This window comes from Excalfactoria chinensis, chromosome Z (assembly GCF_039878825.1).
Source record: "Excalfactoria chinensis isolate bCotChi1 chromosome Z, bCotChi1.hap2, whole genome shotgun sequence".
Classification (NCBI taxonomy): Eukaryota; Metazoa; Chordata; class Aves; order Galliformes; family Phasianidae; genus Excalfactoria; species Excalfactoria chinensis.
The window spans coordinates 50,912,172-50,939,755 of record NC_092857.1 but is presented as its reverse complement, the minus strand read 5'-3'; the positions used below and the strand labels follow the sequence as shown (position 1 = coordinate 50,939,755).

At 43.5% G+C, this 27,584-nt stretch overlaps 2 protein-coding genes across 3 annotated transcripts; one reads left to right on the top strand and one right to left on the bottom strand.

Annotated features, from left to right (window-relative positions):
* REEP5 (receptor accessory protein 5) lies at positions 1–21,226 on the top strand. 2 transcript variants are annotated; one of them, XM_072359078.1, is made up of 5 exons: positions 1–282; positions 531–624; positions 12,632–12,770; positions 14,127–14,295; positions 15,998–17,521. In XM_072359078.1, exons 1-5 carry the CDS (start codon positions 165–167, stop codon positions 16,045–16,047), a joined length of 570 nt encoding a protein of 189 aa, XP_072215179.1. In that variant the 5' UTR covers positions 1–164; the 3' UTR covers positions 16,048–17,521. The 2 variants fall into 2 exon arrangements, with proteins under 2 accessions (XP_072215179.1, XP_072215181.1); XM_072359080.1 differs by lacking the exon at positions 15,998–17,521 and adding an exon at positions 19,223–21,226 and having other exon boundaries at positions 22–282.
* SRP19 (signal recognition particle 19) lies at positions 21,225–27,584 on the bottom strand. Its single transcript, XM_072359081.1, has 5 exons — positions 27,471–27,584; positions 25,462–25,537; positions 24,397–24,468; positions 23,007–23,118; positions 21,225–22,031 (listed from the first exon to the last, which is right to left on the bottom strand). Exons 1-5 carry the CDS (start codon positions 27,509–27,511, stop codon positions 21,898–21,900), a joined length of 435 nt encoding a protein of 144 aa, XP_072215182.1. The 5' UTR covers positions 27,512–27,584; the 3' UTR covers positions 21,225–21,897.

Below are 27,584 nucleotides of genomic sequence, written 5' to 3'. Positions count from 1 at the left end.
CCCCGCCTCCATTTCGTGGCCGGGCGCGGCTCGGCGGAAGATGGCTCCCCGCCTCCCGGGGCTGGGGGCGGGCTGAGGCGGCGGCTTCGTGGCCGGGCGGTGCCAGACGCGTAGTCCGTCGGTGGCTGTGCAGGCTGAGGGGAGCAGCAGCCCAGCGCTTCACCATGACGGCGGCCATGAGACAGCGCTTCGACCGCTTCTTGCACGAGAAGAACGGCATGACTGCCGTGCTCGAGTGGATCGAGAGCAAGACCAACATCGACCGCACCTACATCGCCATCGGTTAGTGGGGGCCGTCCTGAAAGCGGAGCTGGAGCAGGGGCCCTGCGGTGGTCGCGGGGGCGGCGGGCGGAGCGGCGTCCGTCGGTGGCCTCGGCCGCGCCCTGCCCGCTCATCTGCCCTCGTTCCCCGGCCTCGCTGCCCGTCCCGGGCCGTGCTGTTGTGCCATTTCCCCTTCAGCGCCGCAGGTGAGGGCCGCGCCGCCCAGCGCTCCCCGCCGCCGGTAACCACTCTGTGTTCTCTCCCCGCAGCTGTCCTGGGGGCGCTGGGCGTCTACCTGGTGATCGGCTACGGCGCCTCGCTGCTCTGCAACATCATCGGCTTCGGCTACCCCGCCTACGTGTCGTGAGTGTCGGGATGGTGGTGGGGAACGGGGGGGCGCCGGGGGAGGACGCGGCCGGGCGGGCGCTGGGGAGGTGCCCCGTCACTGCGGGTATCGCTGCGGGTGCCCGGGGAACAGCGCTGAGAAACGGCAGCGCTGCGCTGCTTCAGATCGTGGCGCGGTGCTGGAAGACCGTGCTCCAAAGCTTTGCTGCTGCCTGTCGCCTCTCCTCCGTGTTGACATGAACAGATGCCAGTGTAGAGCCGGGAACGAGCTTTGGGCCCCCTAACAGTTGCCGCGTAATGAGTCGCAGCTGGCAGTAGCAAGAGGTTGTCACACCTGACAGCCCACCCTTTAGTGCCGTACTTCCACTCCGGCTTTGGGCGGTGTCTGCAGTGAGGATGGACCGATCGCTGGTGAGCTGCTGTGCCCAGCAGGAGGGAGCGCCGCGGCTGCGGCAGCGTCCGCTGAAACCCACGCGAGTATTTTTAGTAGTGCGGTCCCCGTTATGCACAGGGCACTGCTGCGGTGTCAGTGCATGTGTACTGCCAAGTGCCATGTGTCAGTGGGCACTGCGTTCCAGGAGGGCTGTTTCTACCTAGTGCATTGACTGCACAGGAAAGTTTCAGAGCTCCCCTTAGAAAATATCCTGCTCTTTGAAGGACAGCTGGGGGAAACCTCCTTAGACCTTCCGTCCATGAAAGTAGCTGGTGCCTCTCGTTGGCGTCGTGTTGTTATGTTATTGGAACAAAATGGGTTTCCTATTAGGTGAAATGTCAGTAGAATGTGCTGCAAAGATCTCAGAACTGTAGTAAATAAAACCTGATGTGTGGCTGACTGCGTTCACAAAATGGAAGTCTATCCCAGTTATAACGTGACGCTGGAAACACAGCGTTTGCTTTTATCTAACTACTTGAGTATAGTCAGTAGCTCTTAAAAATGTGTTATCTGGGCATTACCTTTGGGGCAATTAAAACCACACTGCTTTTCCTTCCCCTCTTTATTGTATAGGTTGTCTTAGTGTTTGACTTATACGAGTTTTAAAACTGTCATATGGCTACAGTGTGTCTAGCGGAGTGAGGCTTTTCTGGACACTGTTATTGGTGGGCAATAATTTTGGAGATTACAGACCAAGAACTGCTCTTTTTATAAGGCAGTTTATAGCTTTGAAAGTGTTTTTTGTTGTTGTTGTTTTTTCCATTTAAAGTCTGAATGTGAAAACATGAGTAACAAGGCAGAAAAATCTGTAAGTAGTTGCATAGGATTTACGTTGCTGTACTATCTCGTGCCTGAGTTAGGCCATTTAAATTTATTTAATTCCTTTCTGAACATAGAATTTTACACATAAAAAAAAATATATTAGTTTGGTATTAGATTTTAAATCTGCCCATATGCAACTGCAGTGAAACTGATAATAAAGCTCCTAGTGCTGTGCAGACAAGCAGCAGCAAATCAGATATGAAGAGTTTATCTGCTGCCTTTTTTTTTTTTTTTCCTCCTCTTCCAGACCTTGAAAATTGAGCTTATCTTTCTGTAGAATATTTACCCTTCTGTCAGTAGGAAGGTATTTTTCAGTGCATCTTGGTGTGAAAAACTGTATCTACAGTGTTAATGGTGTGTTGTTCTTGGTTTATTTATTTATTTATTTATTTGGTTCTTTTTATTTATTTATTTTAAGTGGTTCACTTGCCTTTGATTTTGCCTATAAATTGTAATTAAAATAAGTTTTTTTTAAAAAAGCCTGAACAGCATGCACATGAATACAGTGCCTGTTCTGGCTTTTCCAAGTCACACTCAGTTAATGTTTTCCATTTGTGTATTTTATTAATGTGAAAACAGATTTAGGAGTTAATTAGAATTTTGTATAATAAGCTAATTTGTGAACCACTCTGCAGTACGTAGGATTTTTCAGGTGCAGCCTGTGGAGAGATACTAGTTCTTTCAGTAGTATGCTGATAAGGTAGGTGTCCTTCCCAAGCACAGAGCTGGTGTTTTATGTTTCCCAGCTCACAGAGCCAGCAGAGGAGTCCTGGATGGACTGTGGGTCAGTTTGGGAATAGCATATCAGGGTATCTGTGCTATCTCATGAGATGGTTCTCAGTCTGCTGCCAGGTGTGAACTACCTGACTATGCAAAAGAACGATAATCCTGTTTGGTGATTGCCCCTTTTCCACCATATGGTCCCTGGCATCACTATTCTGCAGTCTGTATGTATGTTAGGGTTTTTATCCTAGTGCATGGCCAAGCCACAAGAAGATAAAGCTGAGTTACTGAAGTGATTGTATTTTCTCCTTTTCACTGCTTTGATCTTGTACTGCAGTTAGGGTGCTTCTGACTCCTGTAACCTATGCTTGTGGACCTAATGCACAAATCACCAGCTAAGGTGGTTTCTTTATTCCTTGCTTCTATTCACTTTTGAAAGGACAACTGAAGAGCTGCAAAATGGTAATACTAAGTGAGATTTGCTTCATAACACTGGGCAGGAAGCAGTTTTCAGCTGAAAGCAAGAGTGTGTTTTTGTTGTTTTTTTTATACTGTGTTAGGTTAACTTTGGCTGGTCACCAGGTGCCTCCCACACAGCTTTCACTCTGTGAGACAGGAGAAAACAAGATAAAAAGTCGTGGGTTAAGCTGTGGGTAGGGAGATCATTAATTACACTAATTGCCATCATGGGAAAAACAGGCTTGACTTGGTGAAGATTAATTTAATTTATTGCCAATTAGTAACAGAGTAGGATAATGGGAAGTTTAAAAACAAGAGACCTAAACCCAGCATACCCCCAGTAACCCTTCCAACCCCTTCTTCCCAGACTCAGCTTCATTCAGCTACATCATCCATCCCTCTGAGCTGCACAGTGAGATGGGGAAGAGAGACTGCAGTCAGTCCCTGGTTCTTCATCACTGCCACTTCTTCCTCCTCACTCTGCCCTGCTCCATTGTGAGGTCCTTCCCACAGGCCACAGATCTTCCTGAACTTCCTGGGTCCCTCACTCTCTTCAGTTCCCACAAGACCTCTTGCTTCACTGCGAGCTGCAGCTCTGGCCTGGGCTGCTTTTGTGGGGCTGTCCATGGGCTGTGTATCCTCCAGGCCTCATCTCTTCTACACTGTGGTCTTCTTCACAATGGCTGCATGAGGAAGTCTGTTCCACATGGTGCCCATGAACTGCAGTGGGACAGCCTGCTCCTCCCTGGGCCTCTCCTGGGCTGCAGGGAGCTGCTTCTCTGCACCTGGAGCTCATCCTGACTTCTTCCTGCACTGACCTGTGTGGCTGCAAAGCCGTTTCTTTCCCATATCTCACTTCTCTCTTCCAGATGCTGTTGTGCAGCAGTTTTCCACCTCTTAAGTCTGCTTTCCTAGAGCACACCCAGTGTTTCCCATGGCTCATCAGTGCATCTATTTGGTGCAGCTGGAGCTACGTTCTGACATGGGGTGCTGCTGGGCTCTGCTTTCAAGGGCCCCCCTGCAGCTCCCCCACAACCAAAACCTTCCTGCATAAAATATACAGCTCTTAAACCTGTGCCTCCTGGAAGAGGTCAGGCCATCATTGGAATGCATTACAGAGAGTATTAATTTGATGTCTACATGAATATTTCAGCAATGAGTCCACAGGACTGAAAGGGGAAAAAGTTACATTTTTGTAGTTAATTTGCTCTCTTGACTGTCTTGTGCAAGGGAGATATCGCCTACTATTCTTTTGATTGCTTAAAGCTGCCAACAGGCTTCTGATGATTGACTTGCTAGTCATGTTCCAACTCTCTTTCTTTCAGGATTTTAGTTTTGGATTACCTTGACCAAGTAGTTACTAATCACTTTGTTTTCCTAGAAGAAGGTGTATTTTCTAAAAACAGACCCAGAGATAAAAGCTCAGCTCAGCATTTGGTCTGCTCACTGGGCTGTGTCATGGCTGTGTTCAAATCTGCAGTGCATTCCTACATGAAGGTGTTTTTTCACTGGGCACACACAGTCTTCCCCAAGGCCCAGGTCTCTTAGGCTGTGCCACCACTAAAGGTCCACCCTCAAGGCTCTTAACAGAATTAAGCAGTAATTTTTCAAGCAGAGATTACCTGTCTGTCTTCTAGAAAACTGAACAGTCTGGATTTAAATCACTCATAGAATCTGAGCATTATTCCCTCAAATCCTGTGAAGTGCTTTCTCATGAGGTGATCATTTTTCAGTTGAAATATATTTTTTACTTGCGGTCTTCTGTGCTTGCAGTAGACCAGTGCTTGAAAGTTTACTGAAGAACTTTTTGCATGTTTAGTGAACTTTAGCTGCACAAGGTGATATTTGGACTAGTGGATGGAAGAAGTGAGTGTTGGCAGTGTGTAAATAACACTGTCAGTGTTTCACTGCTTCTCTAAATTCTCCGGAGCTAGCCCACAGTGGTGAGCTGCCTCAGAAAAATTAGACTGCAAGCAGGAAAGAGCTGTGATGACTAAGAGATGTGTGCAAAGGATTTATGAAACTTCAGAAGTGCATGAGCTTTGCTGCAGTGTCTGACTGCCCTTGCCTGTGCTAAAGATGACAGTGGAATCAATACTTGCAGAGAACGTATGTGGACAGCTTCCACAGGAGCTGCTGATGGGATCTGCTGGATCTTCTGCTGTGCAGTGTGCCTGCTTTGTCCAGCCTGCATGGAGCACAGCAGGCAACCTGCTGTTGTCAGGGGTTGGAGTAGAAGATCCTCTGAAGTTCCTTCCAACCCCTACTATATGGTAATTCAGTGAAAGGTGCTTTTTTTTTTTTTTTTTTTTTTTTTACCACTGCAACACATGAATCAAGAATTGAAACCAAAAAGTCGTTTAATTTTAGTTACAGTTTTAAAACAATTAGCATCAGTGCTATTGTTTGTCAGGCTAGATCACCTGATCGCCTAGAAACCTGATGGATTTATGCACAGAATAGTTTGCTTCTGCAAAGCCTGTGACATGATCCCTCACCACAGCCTACTTTCTAAATTGGAGAGGTATGGGTTTGAAGGTTGGACTGTTAGATAGATTAGGAACTGGCTGGCTAGTTGGAGCCAGAGGGTTGTGATCAGTGGTTCTGTGTCAGGGTGGAGGCCGGTCACAAGCAGCATCCCTCAGGGATCAGTCCTGGGACCGGTGCTCTTCAACATCTTTCTCAGTGACACAGCCAATAGCATTGAGTGCACCCTCAGCAAGTTTGCAGATGACACCAAGCTGAGTGCTGCAGTCAATACATGGAAGGGAAGAGAAGCCATCCAGAGGGACCTGGGCAGGGTAGAGAAGTGGGCCCACCAGAACCTAGTGAGGTTCCACAAGGCAAAGTGCAAGGTGCTGCACTTGGGCTGGGGCAATCCCAGGTGTTTATACAGACTGAGGGAAGAACTTGAGAGCAGCTCTGTGCAGAAGGACTTGCAGGTCCTGGTGGATGAGAAGCTGGACATGAGCCAGCAGTGTGCGCTTGCAGCCCTGAGGGCCTACTGTCTTCTGGGCTGCATTAAGAGAGGAATGTCCAGCAGGGAGAGGGAGGTGATTGTCCCACTCTACTCAGCTCTTGTGAGGCCCCATCTGGTGCACTGCGTCCAGGTCTGGGGCCCCCAGTACCAGAAAGGTGCAGAGCTCTTGGAACAGGTCCAGAGGAGGGCCACTAAGATGATCAGAGGGATGGAGCACCTCTCCTGTGAGGAAAGGTTGAGGGAACTGGGCTTGTTTAGCTTGGAGAAGAGAAAGCTCTGGAGAGACCTCATTGTGGACTTCCAATATTTGAAGTGAGTGTATAAACAGGAGGGGGAACAGCTGTTTGCAAGGGTTGATACTAATAGGAAAAGGGGGAATGGATTTAAACTGAGACAGGGGAGATTTATATTAGGTAATAGGAGGATTTTTTTTTTTCATTTAGAGGGTGATGACACACTGGAACAGGTTGCCCAAGGAGGTTGTGGATGCCCCATTCTTGGAGGCATTCAAGGCCAGGCCGGATGTAGCTCTGGACAGGTTGGTCTGGTGGTTGGTGACCCTGCCCATGGCAGGGGGGGGTTGGAACTAAATGATCATTGTGGTCCTTTTCAACCCATATAGTTCTGTGATTCTTCCCAAACTGCAGCACAAGCACTCAGCTTACTTTGCATTTTGCACTGCAGTGTGCCTTACATGTATTGATGGATACATAGTTTACTAAGCTCCGTTTCTTGCTTATACTTGAGGCTACTGTGTCTTTTGTCTTAAACTTGTAACTTGATTTATACAAGAGGCACCAGGTACGCACTGTAAACTGCAGAGCTTTGGGTGATCACATGATGCTTGAGTAATAGATTTCAGCATTTCTGTCTTGATTTCTGGCTTACACATCTTACTAGCTAAACAGAGTTTGAGGAAAAAAATTTAAAAAAAAAAAAAAAACAACAAAAAAACTGCTCATTTGGTAAAATCATAATATGCTGGTCCTGTGAGTAATGTGTGTGTGAATTAATTCCAACAATGATTTCCTCTGCCAGATCTAATTCTGGAGTGACTAACAGCCTCTTCCTGGAAAAGAGGTGGTAGTTCTCAAAATGAGTCAGATGCTTTAAGTGAAAGAGCTCAGCTTGGCAAATTGCAAACATTGGACTTGATGCAGTTAAATGCTGGTTTGGTCCAGTTGAACTGATTTTGTCAGGCGGTTAAAATTGACCTGAGGTCTTGAGACTGCAGCTACACAGCTACTGTGAACCCAGGGCTGCAGGAGATGGTGACATCCTCAGCTCTTCCCCTCTGTCATTGAGTGACAATCAGGTGACAAATATGGCTAAAAATGAAGTCCTTATTGTACTCCCCCTTCATCTACACAGGTTGCAATGCTGGCTTATGGCTGGGCATATTCAGTGCTGGATAAATCCCTAGTTTTAAGTTGCAATGTTTGCTATCCAGTCTGCTGGAAGCTCTAATAGTGATTGCTGCTACCTCCTTATGTGCCTAACTTCTGTGAATAGTTGTATAAATCTGTATTTAAAGCCCTCCACACTTGGTGTAAAAGCACTGTATAAAGTCCTTTGTGATGTCTGGTTGTTCCGTGTAACTAACACAGCAATTTGTAAAATCAGCATTAAAAAAACTTTCAAAAAAGTGCCATAGGTTTTGAATGTACCTTCCTTTGTTAGGAGATCTTAATGTTGTATCCGACTGAGATTTGTGTACACTTGCTCTTGCAGTGTACACATAACAATTACAGGAAGGCTGTCCTAAAGTTGGCTGTGCTGACAGTGTCTTGTGATCTGTATGTTTGCTCTGATTGATGGAGACTGCAAGACAAGTATCACACTGACTACTTCATGATCTAACATGAGGAAAAAAATAAAATGAATTATTGAATCAGAAGTATTACAGGGGTATGTTCTACTGTGGGTTTGCGTTGGCTCTCTCATCCGAAGGACTATATTTTTCATTCTGAAGCAGAATGCACATCAAAAACTTGCTCTTTTTTTTTTTTTTTTTTTTTTTTTTTTTTCCTCCTTAAACAGGTGCAAATTTTGTTTGTTCTTCTGAGTTGATAGGGCCGATTGTTGTCACCTTCTTGGTGTGGCAGCTGTCTGTCCCCTGAGGTTGTCCCACCACAGAAGGGAAGCACGCTGTTTCCTACAGTGTGCAAGAAAACACTGCATGTGGACGTAATGCTGTGTGTCAGCTGATGCAACCAGACCAGCTTTTGACTATTTGTAGCATTGCTGCATGTGACAATCTGCCCATGGCAGTGTCTGGTTCAGGTACTCCTTTATCACTGATGGATGGAATCCTTATTCTCTAGGTGCCTAAGCACCACCAGGAGGAAGACTGGGAAAGCTGTGAGGTCCCACGTACAGTGCATAAGCTGAAGTGAAAATAACAGTTAACATCAACTGAGAACTTGACTGTTGGCTTGGCCAGTGGGCAGCCTTTCTCTGCCAGCAATGGATGGCCCTGTGATTGCTATGCTTAAGGGTGTAGAGTCATCATTCTTTATACTGACAGCATTCATTACAATTAGAGTGGCTGAAGATTGTTATTTATTTATTTTTTAAAAGATATTATTTCAGTGTCATGTCCTTGGGGGTAGTGTTTCCACATGTTTTGTTGTAATGCTGTCAGGAATGGCTGTTCATAATTCTAAAAACTTGCGTTTTTTTTCCTCAGTATTTGAGGGTTCAGAGCTCTACAGTTAAACTGAAACTTGCAGGAGTGGCAGTGCTTCCTTTTTTTGTGCTAGTGGAACTTACAAGCGAGATCAGGAATACAAAGGCTGCCATTTCATGAGATTTTTGGATGAGTGAGTATATCATAGACAGGAGCAAATGCAGATGTTTTGTAAATATCCCTTCAAAGCTGAAATACTCCAGATATAATTAATAACTGATGGAGAGGGAAAATTCATGTCTGACAGTCTGGTTTGATTGTTAATTGGAGCCTTTCTTTATGGTTTGTATGAGTACAGTCAGTATGCTCTCTGTGATTTGACTGGGCAAGATACCAGCTTAAGGAGCTGCAGCAGCTGCTGGTGAATATCCAAATGGAGCATACCTGTTTTTGGAGGTCTTCCAAGGTATCCATTCTCACAGAAGGCAGAAGAATCTAAAGCATACCATAGTATCAGTGATATGTCATCTGCCTTTTGCCATAGAATTGGGGGTTCTGTTCATGAAAACTGATTATCACAACTGCTAAGATGATTTTAGTGATGGTAGCAGAGTTTAAATGGTCTCTCCTTAAGTCTGTGGATGGCTTTAGGGAGCAACTGGAGAACAGCAGGGCTGAGAGCAGTTTCACTGCAGAGTCTTCTTGAAAATACCAAGCAAGCATGCGTCTTGTGGTAAAATAACCTTCCTCCATGTGCTGCTGGTGCAGAACTTCCAGCATGATGGGAAACATTCATGCACTTAAGTCCATCTGCAAGTTTTCTTTCACAGTGAGGCACTTTGCCACAAGTTTCTGTGTCTCCTCCACCTGAACCTTTGTTCACCACTCGACTTCCTTGTTACTTGCTTGTACTTATTAACACTTTGAGAAGAGCCTGCACAGAAGCCTTCTCCTTTACCTCTCCTGCTTTCCCATACCACCTTAACTGGTTGCAGCGGGTTATCGGTGTTCCGGGCCAACCTACGTGAGCACCTCGCCTTGGCACTGCCCGAGGGCAGACTGCGGAGCTGCTGCATCCCGGCGCTGTTATTGGAGGCAGCAGCAAGCACGCCTCCTGCTGCCCACCTGCAGAAAGCTGTCCTTGTGGCTGTGCTGCGCTCAGTTGCAGCCCCTGCTGTGCGCGGGGTAGGACAGGAGCTGCTCCAGACGCAAACTGGTGGAAACAGTGCATACATTAAGCATCCAGATTTCGTGTTGTATTTCAGGGTAGTCCAATGCAGTAGTTGTGTCAGTGCTGTCTGCACGCGGTTGGCTCACCAGTGCATTTGCTAAAACCTAAGGCTTGTCACATGGTTGCCTTTCTGTCTTCACATACGGAAGTAGGAAGTGGCAGAGTCTGAAGGGTTTACCCGGGAGGGGTACTCGCAGAGAGACGCCTCTCTGCAGCTTGTAAATATACCGAAGTAAAAAGAAATATTCACTATGAAAAAGTCTGTATGAAAAGTTTGCACTTTTGACACATCCTGCAGTTGCTTTAGAGCAGTGAAAACTCAAATTGTGCTTTCTTCTGGCAGCTGGAGAACAGAAAGCCAGTTAACTGTGAGCAGGAAGCTGCAAACTTTACTGAGGCTTCTGTTCCTGATACAGGAACTTGCATCACAGTTTGTGAGTCCTGCAGGAGCAGGTTTACAGAGCGGAACAGCAAGGGATGCAGCTGTGGTCCTGGCCACGTGTCAGAGGAGCTTGCCTTATGCTGCCTCTGTGCTGTCAAGTGCTCAGTTGTAATTACATCTTACAGTCTGGCACATGCACTTAATGAATAAAGATATTTGAGATTCGCTTCACAATCCTGAATGAAGTCTAAAATTTTAATCTAGATACTGTTTGCAGTGGCAGGTACTGGTCCATTGTGGCCATCCCAGTGAGATGGACACTGACACTGCAAAGCATCAGTTAAAAAGCTGTTTATCAGAGCTAGCAGTGTGAGGAAATAGGGCACAGTACATCCACCCTCATGTTCCATGCATGCTTGAATCCTGAGCTGCAGCACTGAATATCCACATAACAGCACTCAGTGCAGACCCCATCCTTGAACAGAGTGACCTGATTTTGGATATGGGTGAGGCAGATGTATGGCATCATTGCTGCCTGTAGGCTCTTTTGCTATCATTAGCTGGGGAAGTTTATCCTGCACCTGTGGAATGTGTGGAGCACAGCGTTGGGTGTGCTGAGGTTGGCTGTTACATGAGTCACAAACTCCTCCACTTACAGTGGTCTTCTGATCAAGATCGCCACAGTGCAGTCAGAACTGGTCCTCTCCTCCATGTCCCTCAAACTAAATATATATACATCATATATTTAGTTTGCTTTCTTTTGTAAACACACAAGAGGTAGCTCAAGTTGTGAGTGTAGTAAAACTACAGGAGCATCTCTCCTACCAGGACAGAGCCGGGACTGCTCCTCACGCCCACAATCACCGAATCACACCCAGAATCACACCACGGGCGCAGGATCACTTCCCTAGTCCTGCCCGCCACACCACGCCCGATAGGAGCCAGCATGCCACCTGCTGGCTCCGGTTTGGCCAGCGATCCATCAGAACACCAATCTCCCTTTCCATCGGGCAGAAATGAACAACAATAAACAACTGGCCAAATTTAACCCCATTTTGAGTGTCTGTTGGCTCGTTCTTCTCCTTTGGGATTTTGAAAGAGGGAGGCTGGCTTGCGGTCGAAATACCTTTCTGTGGGCTGTGTGCTCTTTAGGAAAGATCGGCTGGCAAGGCGGGGTGGTGGAGTTGCTCTTTACGCGAGAGAGCAGCTAGAACGTACTGAACTCCACCTGGGGGAGAGCGATGCAGCAGTGGAGAGCTTGTGGGTGAGAATCAAGGGGCAGGCTGGTAAGGGTGACACTGTTGTGGGTGTGTACTCCAGGCCCCCTGGTCAGGAGGAGGAGGTTGATGAGGCCTTCCGTAAGCAACTGGAAGTAGCGTCACGATCCCAGGCGCTGGTGCTCATGGGGGACTTCAGTTACCCGGCTATTTGCTGGATGAGCAACACGGCCAGGCACGCGCGGTCCAGACGGTTCTTGCAATGCGTTGAAGACCACTTTCTGCTGCAGGTGGTGAAGGAACCGACGAGGGGAGGGGTGGTACTGGACCTTATTCTCACTAACAAGGAAGGACTTGTGAAGGAAGTAAAGGTCGGGGGCAGCTTGGGTTGTAGTGACCACGAGATGGTGGATGGAGCTCAAGATCCTGAGTGGAAGAAGCAAAGCACAAAGTAGGATTGGTACCCTGGACTTTAGGAGAGCCAACTTTGATCTCTTCCAGGGCCTACTTGGAGCCATCCCACAGGCTCGGGTGTTAGAAGGCAAGGGGGCCTGTGAGAGCTGGTCAGCGTTTAAACAGCCCTTCTTCCAAGCTCAGGATCGGTGCGTCCCCGTGAGCAAGAAATTGAGAAAGGGTGGCAGGAGACTCTATGGTGGTCCTTCCATCTCCTACCATTCTGTGATTCTACGTATGGCAAAAATTAGGTGATAACAGTGCCTTCTAGTGGGATACAATCCCTATGGAATAATGGCAGATTTTTATTATATTTTTTTAAAAGGAAATTTGGCTCACTACTTCTGATGACTGGTGGCAGCTCAGTCTCTATCCAGAACGATGCTAGTCCTTGACTGCTAACCTGGAAATGAGGGTGAGGATGGGTGGACCCAGGCTCTTCCCCTTCCGATCATGTAGGTGCACTGCTTGCACCTGAGCTCCTGGGTTAGCCACCCCACCTGGTGCTTAACCATTGGTTCAGGCTGTCACCTGGCAATTCCACTGCAGGGTTAATGCTTTAGTTTTTTTTTGGGTTTTAGAGCATTATTATTGTATTAAATGATGAGAATTCACACATAACTATAGAACTGAGATGTAAAAATGTCACTACTATCGATGCTACTGATTTGCTATCTCATTTTGTTTTCCTTACAGAATCAAGGCCATTGAAAGTCCCAACAAAGATGACGACACACAGTGGCTGACTTACTGGGTTGTATATGGTGTTTTCAGCATAGCAGAATTCTTCTCTGATATCTTTTTGTCCTGGTTCCCTTTCTACTACATCCTGAAGGTATTTCAGCTTATGTACCACCACCTCTCCTAAAGTGAAACGTACAACCTGACTACTTTCATGTGTAATGAGTAGATGTCAGCATATTCCCTCCTGGGTCACATCTTATTTTTAAATGTTGTTTACACTTTAAATACATATATATATATATATAATTTTATTTTTACATTAGCTTTCCCATGGGAAATCAAAAACATGGAAGGCGTAGAAGGAGATAAAAGTCTGTCTGTGTACAGCGGTGCTCTGAAAGGACGCTGTAGCTGAACAGGTTTTAGGAAATGCTTTGGAGCTATGCAGCATACTGGAAACTTCACAAATAAATAAGAAACTGCTTATGTTAATCAGATGAGTTTCAGATGCTATAGTGCTTGCATTGAAAGCACTGTCTTTTCGCTGCTTGTGATACTGATGTGAAAGTGGGAAAACTGAAATACAAACTATACAAATAAGTCCTATTTGACACCGCTACTGAAAAGTGGTGTTACTGTTTTAATTGCAAAGCAGATCTCTTAAGTTGCTTATAGTTACTCTGAATTGTAAATGTTTAGTCTGATACTTCTATACGTCCTTTCAGAGCTTTGGCAAATTTAGTTTGTGGCGTTTCCTGTACTTGAAGTGTTTTGACGTCATTTTGCATTTATTCATTACTTTTGTAGTGTGTTTCACATTGGAAGTGAGTTCATATAGAAGTGCTTCCACGGTGAAGAGGCATGTAGTATTTGTAATAGTAGTGGTTGTTTTTTTGGTTGCGTTTGTTGGTTTTTCCATTTTTTTTTTTTTTTTTTTTTTTTTCCTCAGCAAATAGTATAAAAGCTCTGTAAAAAACTGTGCAGTCCAAAAGAATTATCTGGTCTTGTGCAGTGTGTATCTGTCTCTTTTCATCATGTTGCTTTACCACTGGGATTCAAGCAAACCCAGTCTTTCCCCTACAACATGTCTGGGTGAGGAAGTAGTGGGATATATCTTGGCTTGATCTAAGTGATAGAAGAACATAAACCATCAGTTGTGCCATGTAAGTCAGAAGTAGCTAGAAACTAATGTTTTGTCCAATCAGCTTTCATACTGCTTCTGTACCTTAGGATAAAAGAAAAACAGTATATGAAGTCTTGATACACTTCTTACCAGTTTGGTTTTTCTGCTACAGCCCACATCTTTATCAGTGTGCATTAAATTAATAGAATATAAAGATTCACTGTACGAAACAGCTGATATGCGTGCTTACAGACTGTGACCATACAAAATGGAGTTGATGTACTGTTTTAAATAAATACACTGAAGTCTGTGGCAGAGTTAGGAGAGCACGTTTCCCCTAGTCTCCTACTTTTCTACTGATGCAGATGCTCTTCCTCCTTCTAGTGTGCCTTTCTGCTCTGGTGCATGGCTCCAAGTCCCTCTAATGGAGCGGAGTTCCTCTATCACCGAGTCATCCGGCCTTTCTTCCTGAAGCACGAAGCTCAGCTGGACAGTGCTGTCAAAGGACTGAAAGACAAGGCTGCAGAGACTGCAGATACCATTGCTAAAGAAGGTGAGTAGATGATCATTCACTGATCACATCATGAAGGAAGAATTTTCCTTTGCAGCTCTAAAAATGAATATTCACCATTTCTGGATTAAAAAAAACCCTACAAGATTATTCTGCAGGCTTTAATGAATAAATTAATTTGGTAAAGCTATCAGGAGAAGAGGATTGAAGTGAATTTTGCTTTCTAGGATTAGAGTTATCTAGAATAAGTGCAAGCTGTGTGAATATAAGAATCAACTCATTAGATGCCATGTCTTCCCAGTATATATAACATTATCAACACTTTCTCCAGGCAGGTGTACAAACATCCTCACAAGGTATCTTGCAGAAACAGTCATTTTTTTCTACGTATTCCTGCATCTTTTAAAATACTGCCATCACCAGTACCTGGTACTGTAGAAGAGCTGCTGATTGTCCAGTAAATGAATCCTTGAACTGTAGCAGTGACAACACTCGAAGTGAAGGTTTCCTCTCTATAAGATTTTGTATTTTTCCTTCCTTTGGAATTTAAATATTTCTGAGACAACTCTTAAAGAAAAGATTTGTATTTGGGTTGAGTAACCTAATTTCATCACAGCCTGGAGTTGTGTAACTTTTGCCTTGCACTGAAAACTGGATGGATGGTAATTTTATGAATAAAAGAAGAAAATTTAAGTAGCTGAAGAAAAAAAAGATACTTAAATTTCATTTGAAATAAATTTTACCTATTAGGTACCTCAAAGCACGTTAAAATCTCCATTTCCCCAAACAATACACACAGTTTGATTTCTTTTTATCAACTTGTTCTCCTGACCTTTTCTTCAGACCACTTTAAGTGGTCCGCCTTTCTCAGTTACTCTTGGAACCCTTGCTGCTTGAGCCTTCCTGGAATATTATTAGACAGGTATCTTAATAATGATCTTCCATGTTGCTTATGTCTTATTTTCTCACTTATTCCTTTTCGTTCATCTCCAGTCAATCACTTATTCTTTTGGTAAATACCTGAAGGGAGGGTACAGAGAGAACTGAGCTAGACTCGTTTCAGTAGTGCCCAGTGCCAGGAAAAGAGGCAGTGGGTGCAAACTGGAACACAGGAGGTTCCCTTTGAAACCAGGAAGCACTGCTGTGCTGTGCTAGTGATGAAGCACTGACACAGGCTGCCCAGAGAGGTCTTGGAATCCCCCCTGCAGATCTCCAGAAGCTGACTAGATGTGGTCCTGGGCACCATGCTCTGGGTATTCCTGCTGGAGCATGTGCTGGGCCAGATGGACCCAGCCAGCCTCAGCCATTCTGTGATTCTGTCATTGTGTGATTCTTCCCTGTTTTAACATAAAATGGTTTCCACACTCATATTTTCTTTAAGTAGCAATGCACACAAACAGACACACATTCTAGCATTATTCCATCCCCATTTCAGCAGCTTGGTTGTTGTCTTGCTCTAAGCCTGTGTGTCCTAAGGACCATCAGCAGCTCTTACTTTCTCAGTAAAAACATTGTAAATCGATGGGAGCTGTTCATTATGCTGCTCCTGGGATACGATTTAATTAATACGGTTTTTGTAGTTTCATCACTTTGTGTGTATATAACACAAGAGTTACTGTTTCCTTTTGTGAGACGTCTTTCGTGGTGTAACAGGAAAATAATTTATTTGTGCAGCTGATGAACACTGAACAAGCTGCTTAAGAATGTAGGGCACCGCTAAGATTAAACTTTTATTTTTCTGCAGCCAAGAAAGCTACAGTGAACTTGCTGGGTGAAGAGAAGAAGAGCACTTAAAACTTTTAACTGGATAAAGCTTCCCAGCCACCTCTATTGTGAAGCTTGATGTTATGGGGATCTGTGGTATAATTTTTAAAATGTTGCCTTGAAAATGTTTTGATATATTAAAGGATTGTGCTGAGTTTGCTTACTAGTTTGCTGTTGTCTGCATGGAATTCATGCATTTTTATTTAAAAGCAATGCAGTGGGCAGCATCCGAAACTTAATGAAAATATTAATCTTCATGAAAAAGTCTTACAGTAATCACCTTGTCCAGTAACATAAATAAAAAGTATATATCCCAGAGGCTCTGCACTCGATTGTCTCTGTGCATGTACTTACTTTCAACACTGACTGTGTTGCGTCTAGTAACATGACATTATTCTACAAAGAAAATATTAATCTGAACAGGTTTTCTGGAACATACAGAGAGAGAATTACTGAGAGAGCTGGCACATCTAATTTATTCCTTGCTAGTAGAGTTCTGAGTGATGATAGGCATCTCACAATAGAGACTATTTACTGTTGCATGTTTCACCGTAACGTAATATTTAGTGCAGTGTGCATTTTCTTGAATGGATAGATAGAAAATGTAGGAAGAGTAGCTTTATTCCAGTGATGAAGCTTATATTAGTGTGGGGCTATTTGCCAGACATGGATGCATTAAAGGAGCACAGGATGACTAAAGGTGGCATGTACTTGCTATCTATCTCTTTCTGAATAAAACTGTCATGTAAAATTCTAAATGGAGTGCCTCGTAATATCACACTCAAAACCACAAGCCACCTTTCATAAGATTGCCATTACCAACACTTGGATATACAGTCCTCTTGAAGTTTTTACTGTCTTAGGAGTTGGTTCCCAGAACTGCGTTGTTAATGGATAAGACTGCAACCTCCCCAAGCTTTTTGTGCACACTGACATCTGCAGCCTGTTCTGATTGTCCAAGAAAACTTTGTGTGAGCAGAGAAAATTCCTGAGTAGAGATACAGATTTTTTTATGTATTCATAACCAATTGGTAAGAATGGAGCTAAAATAAAGAGAATAAATGCTTTTTCACAGTTTATGGCTTTTTTTTTTTTTTTTTTTTTTTTTTTTTTAATCTGAAGCTGTACTTAATATTTCACATTATTTTCAAGAAATTCAGCATGAATTACTGAAGCCTCAGTTCTCATATCCACACCAGGATGTCTTCAGTGCATGCAGTAGTGCTATGACAGTTCTTAACACCCAAAACGCAGAGAAGACAGACAGAAGGTAAAGTTGAACTCCTGATGTGACAAGAAGGGGTGATCTCTGGTCTTTAAATTAAATACTTTATTTACTAAAATCTTTAAGTTAAATACTAAATCTTAAAGTGGACTCCTGCAGACCTTGGGATTTTCTCTAAGTTAGTATAGAATCACTCACTAATTTTTCAGACACAAGAACCATCAAAGAATGAAGTGTACAGTTTGTCAGCAGATTTAACTTTAAATTTGAGAAATGCGTATTACAAAGAGATGAAGAAATGTCTTAAAAGTGTGCATAAAAAAACATCAAGCTGTAAAACAAGCCCTTACGGCTGTCAATGAGCAAGGTGATGATTAGTATGAGATCCACTATGCCTCATCTTCTGTAGGACAGCATTCAGTTTTTCATTCATTATGAAAACTAAGTATCACAGCTAATGATTTGCTGACAACTTTTTGTTAGTGGATATTCTATAGAGAACAAAAACTTGCTGCTGTGAGCTACAAAGCTTGAAGTAAGCTTACAAATTTGGTGGTTTAATTTCTTGTCCTGTTTTTCAGTCTTTAACCTGCTTAACTTTTCTGTAATCCATATCAAATCCTAATGCTGTGTTTCAAACACTGTTGCAGAATCACAAAATGGTTGAGGTTGGAAGGAACGACTTGGGATTATCTAGTCCAACCTCTTTGCTTCCAGAAGGGTCACCTAGAGCATTTTGCCCAGGATCACATCCAGATGGGTTTTGGTTTCTCCACTGATGGATACTCCACAACCTCTCTGGGTAGCTTTTCCCTCTTGTGCAGTTGGAACTTTTCACATTCCAGTTTGTGCACATGGCCTCTTGCCTGGTACCACAGAAAACAGTCCGATCCCATGCTGGTGATTACCTTCCCTTAATATATTTGTATACACTAATAAGGTCTTCTCTCAGTTTTCTCCAGCTAAGAAGCCCCAGGTCTCAACCTTTCCACATTAGGGAGATGCTCCAGGCTTCCAGTCATCACCAAGTCACCCACTTGACTTTCTCCAGAAGTTTCCTGTGTGTTGAACTGGACACAGCATTCCAGCCTCACCAGGGCAGAGTAGAGGAGAAGGATTTCTCTTTAATGCCACCTAGGATACCATTGGCCTTCTTGGCCACAAGGGCACACTGCTGGCTCATGGCCAACCTGTTGTCTACCAGGAAACCCAGGTCCTTCTCCACAGAGCTCCTTTCCACCAGGTCAGCCTGTCTTTACCGGTGATTCTTCCTCCTGCAGGACAGCTGCAGGACTCTACACTTGTTCTTGTTGAACCCCATTAGGTTTCTCTCTACCCAACTCTTCAGTCTGTTTGGGTCTCACTGAATGGCAGCACAGTCCTCTGCTGTGTCAACCACTCCCCTAGCTTTGTATTACCAGCAAACTTGCTGAGGGCGGACTCTGATCCCTTCATCCATCTTACTGATGAAGATGATGAATGAGACCAGAACCAGTACTGAGCCCTGGGGAACCATACTAGTAACAGGCCTCTAACCAGACCGCACATCTGATTACAACACTGTAAGCCCTGCTATTCAGATAATTTTTAATTCACCTGTCTGTCCACTCATCTAACCTACATCTTTCGTCTTATCTGTGAGGATGTCATGGGAGACAGCATTGAAAGTCCAGGTAGAGAACATCCACTGTTCTGCCCCATCTAAGCAGCCACTCATTCTGTCACAGAAGGCTAGGAGGTTGGTTAAGCTTGGTGAATCCATGCTGACTGTCCCAGTCATCTTGTCCACTATATGCTTAGAGATAGCCTTCAAGATAAGCTGTTCCATTTTCTTTCCTGAGACTGAAGTGAGACTGACAGGCCTGTAGTTTCCTGAGTCCTCCAGCCCAGTCAACCGCATGCACAGGAGTTGTGTCCAGAGTCGTCTACTTTCACCTCTTGAAATAATTTTAAATAAAGGTACTTAAAATTTTGATTTAGGTTACAAATTACTTGTCTAAGACCAAGAAGGAACGTGCCCTGTGCTGACTTAAACAACTCGAGCAGAAAACATTGCAAGAAAGGGAGCCAGGAGAAGGATGGATGAAGCCTTGCAGAGGCAGAATGGCGACCTGCTTTTCTCTACTTCCTCTGATGGACAGCATGTTTCCTCCTATGCCCGAAAAACAGCAGCTTGAGTAACTCTACACACTGAAAAACATTGGTTTGAGCAAGTCACTGAAGAGGGTGCATAATCACCAGACAACCTTGCTGAAGGCTCTGGAATCTTCTAGGACATCTAACTGCACAGACACGAGAGAGCTGGCATCCCAGGGGTAGTCTTGGACCAATTGTACTATAATAAAAGTGGGCATGCACATTTATCTTCATTGACTCACTCCCCACAGATCAAAACAACACCAGATCTAAGGAATAGTGAAATTCTTTCTTCTCTTTCTCTTGATCTTCTACTCATTTTTCTTAAGCAGCCATTGCCTAAACTTGTCATACCATAGTTGATAAGGAAAAAATGCTCAGGCCAAGTACCTATCCATAGTGCTTACTAACTGCTGTTAGACTATAACCTAATTTTGCCTCAGAGTAGTAGATTAGTTGTTAGAAAGCTCAATAAACTGTATTGTATTCTTCCTCTGAGTCACTGTCTGACTGTTGCAGGGAGTGCCCTATTCAGGGGATTCCAAAGACTGACCTTCCTTACAAGTCACTGAGTAGGATGAGGCAGTACTACAGAAATCATTTCTCTAAAACCTCTTAAATCTGAGACTTTCCAACACTAAACCCAAGCAAATTCAAGACTTCCTTCTCAATTCCAACTAGTCAACAGGTCTTCTACTGTCACTTTTACTGTCATCTTGTACACTTGTCTTGCTCTTCCCTCTCCACAGAGCACCAGTAACTAATAACCTCTGACCACTTTGTTGTTTCCTGTAACAAAACCTTCAGCTGCTTCCAGCAGTGCCCATGCTGAATGGCTTAGGTTAGAAGGGACTTTAAAGATCGTTCATTTCCAGCCCTCTGTACTGGGCAGGGATGCCGTATCTGTGTGTGCTATCAAAGAGAGATAATCCAAAGGTCATTTGTTTAAGAAGTTATATCAGCAGGAAGAAATTGAAGATGTTTGTACACAGCCATGCCCAATTACAACCTCAGAGCATACAATTTCTTGTACAAAGTCATTCTGCTATCAGTACGCTGATGATCTGATCATCAGGGGAGTAGCATGTGGAAGGCCATCAGGGCAGCTACTAAATTTGATACAGCTGCAGTGGAGTAAGAAAGCAACCTCCTCCATTCAATGCTGCAATAGAACGACACTTAAAATGTCCTACAGAAAGAAAACACAACTGAGCCTCTCCTAAGCTGGGAGCTGTTATGCAGTTTGCTATAAATGCCTATCAGCAACAACCATCTATTAGAGCATTTGAGTAGAACAAAAAATAAAAAATATAAACCACCTCAAAACACAAGCATGAGTAACTTGAACAAACATATCAAAAATAAGAACTTAACCAAGCTTCATTACTTCAGACTAGCCACACATCCAGATAAATTCTGAATGCTGCTTATCCGTAAAATATGGGGAAAAAAAAGAGATGCCATAAACAGCTTACCTGGCAGACAGATGGAAACATTATATTGCAACATGCAAGTTTTATCAGAATAATCTGATAACTTGTTAATGGTGCTCACCTATGAAGTATTTTTTTTATTTTCTTAACTTGAAACAGGTAGCACTGTGTCCTTTTTCTGTCCCTTATGCTAAACTATCCCTCATTTAACTTGTTCAGTAATTTCTTCAGTTACTTCTAATGACAACAGCTCTGATCAATTAATCTCCAAATAGCTTCCTATCCCTGCCCATGGTCTACTTAAAATATTTTAAGTTACCAGACACTGAAAGGCTTACACATCTGAGATAAAGCTAGAAAGTGCATTTCATAAATGCTCAAACAACAATCAAACAAATAGGATAATACAGTATTCAAAGGAAAAAAAAAAAAAAAGAGGAAAACAAGCTAAACTGTTTGGTTACCTTAAACAGTTAAAATACTAACACGACGGTACGTCTCTGTGTTCTTGAAATAAGCTGCAGAGGGAAAGTCAACACTTCTAACAAAAGCATTCAAGACAGTATCTCAAAATTACGGTGCCACCTTTATTAGTTTACTGGCAATCATGGAAGATGATTAGGAAGGGAAGTTTACAAAGTTCTAAATTCACCGATTTACATTTTTTATTGGTGATACAGACACTCCAGAGTCAAGACAGTCAGTCAACCAGCGTAGATAAATGATCAGCCAACCTGAAAACTTTGTCTATCTAGTCTGCATAAGACTTTTTACCTTTTTAAAAAAGCTGCATATTAATTCTGGAAAAAATGATTCTCCCACCCACCCCATTTGCTTGCGTTGTTCCACTTTCAAAACTGGATGTTGCTTCAGACCTGCAGGGTGTGTGTGAAGACAGATGTGTTGTTACACAGATACAAAGCGGTTACATGCATTCCAGCTCCAAAATAAGCAGGCAGTTCTATTTGTCTTGACCAGTTTATTTTGTTCCTGTAACTTTTACCTCAAAGTTGCACTAAGTAATGTGTCCATCCATATCTGCTGTAAGTACATCTGGTAGATATTACACTTATTTCAGATGTGGAGTCATTTCTTTTTCTTCCCTTTACCTTTCTTGCCCCCCTCTCCTTGCTGAAGACTTTGATCACTACCTCCCATCTTCTGAGTTCTCGTTTTCAGTTTGGGAATGGTTTCTGCAGCATACAGCATCACTGATTTACCTAAAAATACAGGGAGAGATCATTGCTGCTGTAAGAACATCCACACCATTTTCAAAGTTAAAAACCTCAGACCACTTTCAGCTTTCTGTTACAGTGGAAAAAAAGCCACGGAGTTCTCTTTCATGTGCTGCATAGTCCGAGTTTGTAAAGAACTTCCACCAGCACTTTTTTTTTCCTATAATTATTTAAGTACAGGAATGGCATCACGGCAGACCAGAACAGTTACTCTTTCCTCAGGTCTTAATGGCCTAAAATACTTGTGGCAGAATGACTATGCAAAAAGCTACAAGCACTGTTTACAAAGACACCACCATCTTCCTACAGGAACATGGTTTGAATTTGTCTCCTGATGTGTTCTTCATCTACTCTCATCTTTCTGTTTTTCTTGCTCTTTCTTTTAGATGTATCCCTCTTCGGATACTTATTTGCTTCCCCATTAGATATTGATTCCTTGACAGGAAAAAAGGAAAAGATGAACAGTTCATAGTGAATGATGAGTAATTTTTACAGGGAGCTGCTCCTTTATAACAATAAATACAACCTTCATAACAATAAATATGTGCTCAAATATAAAAATGCCAACATAAAACAGAACTGCAAACTCAGTGTTTTATTTTATCTGTTTGGTGCCTGTAATAGTGCCTAACTGATGCATATAGCCTACAACTGGAATCCATCCATTTTAAGATCAAGTATTCCATTCTGTCTGTATGCCAAAACTGTATATTGAATAAACCAGCTATTGCCATCACACAACACTCTCCTAACTTCTTCTTAAATCAAATACTGAGGAGAGAGCAGCATTTTTACAAACTCTACTCACTGCTCATATAGACTTGATTTAGTTCACAGAGGTAAAAAGATTTAATGCAATGTTCTAAAATTTTGGTAGTAAAATGAATTAATCAAGCTGATAAAATGAAGTATTTCTGGCTTAGTAACAGGTAAAGGGTTTAACTGAGATATTCTACTCACGTGTTGGAAACTGAGGTAAGCAGGGATTGCCATCATCTTGTTTGAGCTGAATTCGTACTCTACCCCTGTATTGCATATCTCGATTCCACTCTCTAGGATACATCTTATTTTTCTGTCATACAAAAAACAAACAAACCAAAAAACCACAAACACCCTCATTTATGTATTAAGTACTGGAACAATTTCCTGCAAAAATTGTCAGGCATTTGATCCAAGTCACAACGTCATGAAATTCTCAACAGGTCCAAACAACTGCGGCTCTCTATTAGCCTCATCCACCAATGCTTTGCCACTGTAGCTATATAGTGTAACATTTTCAGAATCATTGCTGTAACATACTTACTGTTCATTGCTGGTATGTAACAATTGTAACAATTCAATGAGTAACCAACTAAAGGGACTGTTCTACATCCCCACCAGCCTGGACTGCACTGACACAAGTTTCTGTCTCACCTCCATGGCCACAAACATTCCTGGACACCTAGGGACAAACTCTAGCAGGTTGCAGCAGATCACAGACTGATGTCTGCTACTTTTAGTACTCGCTGCCTTTAATTTAGCTACAGGCTGCTTACTGGTACTGGCTATTTCACAAGTCAGCGTGCACTAATAGGAACATATCTGTCTTTCAAAAAGCAAAGTGAATTTCTTCTAGCTTTTGGATGCCCATCAGTTCTGACAGAAAGCACCTACAAATGTTTTGGAGATTGATACAAAAGAAAGAAGAACTGATAGAAAGAACTGATAGAAAATTCCACAGTATTTTAAATGATCATCACTTCAGAAAACAAATTGTGCTAGAGATGCCAGAAACCCAGACTCATTCCACTAGGAAAAAAATAATCAAGAAACTGAAGACCGAGCAAGTATGGCAGTAAATAACTACAGCATACTGCAACTCTAGCTGAAACACTGCTCCAAAGGACCCTTCATATTTTAAGTAGCAAAGTTCAGTTACTATCAGACACTAGTTCCAAAGGATAATACCTTTCAGTACAAATGTGCTTTTTAAAACTTAATTTGCAGTTGCACCCTGCGAGATTCGCTTTTATTCTGACTCTATTAGGAACTCTCAGAAACTAGGACAGTCTTCTAAGAACAGTTCACAGAGTAATCTTTTTATAAGCGTCAAAAAGTGACATTAACTTAGAGATCCAAGTAATGCTTGCCTTGCAGACTGTTTTCAAACATTTCCTTCATCATTATGCTCACTCAGCACTCAAAGTAAGAAAATAACTTGGCTGTTAACAAAAACTTCATGGCAATTTATTCTGTCTGTAAGAAAAAATAAAACTGCAGAAGATGAGACACACACCAAGGTGTCTGTTTTTTGTGATTTTGGTTTGACTGTCTGTCGGGGGATTTAGGGGAGTTGCCTGGGTTTTGTTACCTCTAATAGCACATTGAATCCAACCGCTGCACACACATCTTGGATTTCAGTAGATGTGGGATTTTCAACAGCCTGTTGAAGCAACATGTTAAACATCAGTTAAACATTTTCCAGTGATGAGCTGCCTATACAGAGGTGGCGGCTTCTCTATGCTGTAGAGCTAGAAAAAGTGTGTGGGAAAGGGATAGTACTTGAAATAGCAACAAATCTAATGCAAAAGTCATTTGGGAGCCCTTCTGCAGTCTAGAAAACAAAAATAAACAAAGATATAGAGAAATCAGTAAAACAAAAAGTAGATGAGAGAATTATTTAGGACAGAGGAACAAAGCAGGTGACAGAATTGCCTAAGAAAAAATAAGTGAAATGGCATTAATTATATTTACACAGAACCAAAGAAGATGACGCAATAAAGGACTAAAGGGACATCTACAGCAACAAGTGCAGAAAACAGTGGAACTTTTTTTGGCCCAGGGCAGCAGATCCATTTCACAGGCAGATCCTTCATTGGCAGCGTATATGCTGTATAATTATTTTTCACTTTTTAACCATTATCAGGAAAACAAACTGAAAACTTAAAGTGAGGAAAACCATTTGTAAACTCAGCACTTGCTTGTTAAAAATATGATATTCTATATGAAATATGAAATATGATATTAAAAATATGATATCCATATTCTGGATATGTTGAAAACAAGACATCTGCAAGCCACATATATTTTAAGTTCCATCTTTGACAGCAACAAAGGAGACAAAGCAGAGAATATGGGCATACTTAGTACCCATGCTTAGTCACCAAGCTCCCAATCATGAACTAATTAATCTTTTCTGTACCCCTTCCAAATCTGACACATCAGTTCTGTAACAGACTGAGCACACCTGATTGTCATTACTTCACCATTTTGCCAAAGGTGCCGCTCAGATGAAAACAGAAGCCCAGAGCTCTTTTATCAAACTTGCCATGGGGGAAATAGGAAGATTTGAAACTCAGTTTTATTTTCCAGATCTCTACAGAACTACTACAGAGCAAAACAAAATACTCTTTTTCCCTGCCACCCACAAACTTACTTTGTCTATAGGTATCCTTCTTCCTTCTGCTATTGTCTTCTTGTTATTTAAGTATGCTGGATAAATGCAGATAAATCTAAAAAAGAGAAAACAAGCAGTTTAATCAATATAAACTCCTAAAATTGTTTACATGTTTTACTAGAAAAACAATAATAAATAGCGCCACTGCCTAAGCACAGAAGCTTCCACAGCAATACAGAACAACCACTTATTTTCCTGTTTGGGAAGATGTTACATAGTACCACTCTCAGTTGCTCGATACACTGCCTGACCACTTGGCAGAAACCCCATCTGCATGACTGCACTGAAGAAGAGTGCACAGAGATACCAGGAGGTGAAAAAACTGTTTTGAACCATCTTTGTTTAAGCCCAGAAAATGAAGAGAAGAAAACATGCTTCTTTGATTCAATTTCACTGAATCAAACATATTCTTTTCAGTGAAAAGAATGAATAAAAGTTTCCTAAAAATGAGGTAGTATCTCTATTAGTGATTAAACGCTTCTTCAAAGCAAGAAGTGCCTTTTTCTTGTGTATTTGAGTTCTTTTCTATCCACACTGAAGAACTAGCTGGATTTGCTAAGTTACAAAGGCTCCAAAAAATATATCCTTAACGACTTGATTAAGTTAAATTATGAGTTCTCAAGACATTTAATCCTGCCAAGCACATGCAGGTACACAGAACCTCAATTATGCTTCCCCTTAGAAAGACAAGAAAAGGAAAGAAAAAGGCTGAGGTCTAACAAGGAGGACTGCAATCATATGAGGAGTTATGACAGTATAAGAAAATAGGGAAGAAGAGGTAAGCAAGTTATCCTGGTCAGTCTGAAGCCCACTTAATTGGAGACAGCCAAGGACCTCTGATCCTTTCTGCTCTGACCCCATGGGCTGAGGGAAGAGAACTACACAGACAAGAAAGCTTGTGGATCACAATAAAAACTGCTTAGTAAATGAAACTGAAGCGCAAGAAGAAAAGCAACCGAAGTGAACAGCAGCATGAAGGCAGTTGCTCACCACCTCCCAGGACAGACCACTGATCACCCAATTCCCAAGGAGAAGGCAGCTTACCTCCCTCTGATTCCCCTCCCTCCACACTGCTGAGCACAGCACTAGGTAGATTCTGACTCTCTGCAAGCCAACTACCCAACTACACGGGACAGTCCTGCACAGGGAAACATCAGTCTTGTAACTGGCGTTCTCAAGCGTCAACATACTGCACTGGTCACCAGTTCTGACCTGGTTACCTTCCGTGAGCTTTAAAAATGACACGCTGTTTTACAGGAGTGCTAGCACAGCGCAGCACCAACATTACAGAAATCGAAACAGACACATTTTAACATCTCACTCCAACAAATACATTACAATAACCTTGCCACACGCCCCAGGCACAAAATAAGCCTTTGCTGACATGGGTCTCTGAGGGAAGCAGGGCCGACGGTGCAGTTCCTTGCCCTCAGCAGGGCACGAACGCTGCCGACCTGCGCTCAGGGCCGGCCCCGGTTAATCCCGCACAAACTGCTGGGACCGGCCGTGCCACCCACCGCGTGGCCACATTACGCCGCGCACAGGATATCCCGAGTTCGAAAGAACCCACCAGCACCAGCGAGTCCAACTCTTGGCTCAGCACAGCCCAAATCACCGCCTGCAAGCATTATCTAAACGCTCCTTCCACTTGGAACCACCGCCCCGGAAGCCCGTGGAACGGCCCGACCGCCCTGCAGCGAAGAGTCCCATCGCTATGCCGGTGCAGAACCATCACCTCACCCTGCTGCCCGTACCGCCGGCCCCGCACTCAGGCGCTGCAGCACAGCGCTGCCTGACAGACCCAGCACCGCGCAGCGGGAGGCCCGGGGGCGGCGTCCCCCCCGCGGTTCCACACACGAGCCCCGCAGCCGGGCCCCGCAGCCGGGCCTCGCACCGCCCCGCCGCAGACCCGCCCCGCCAGCCCATCCCAGCAGCACGGCCGGCTATGGCGGCGGCGGGCGCGCAGGCCGAGCCTCCTCCTGCCTCACCTCTCCTTGTCGGCCGGCGAGGCGGCAACGGCGGCGGCCATCCTGACAACCGGCACCGCGCTGCTGACGGACGGGCCTGCGCACCATCCCTCGACCCAGAAATCCCGCCCCCGC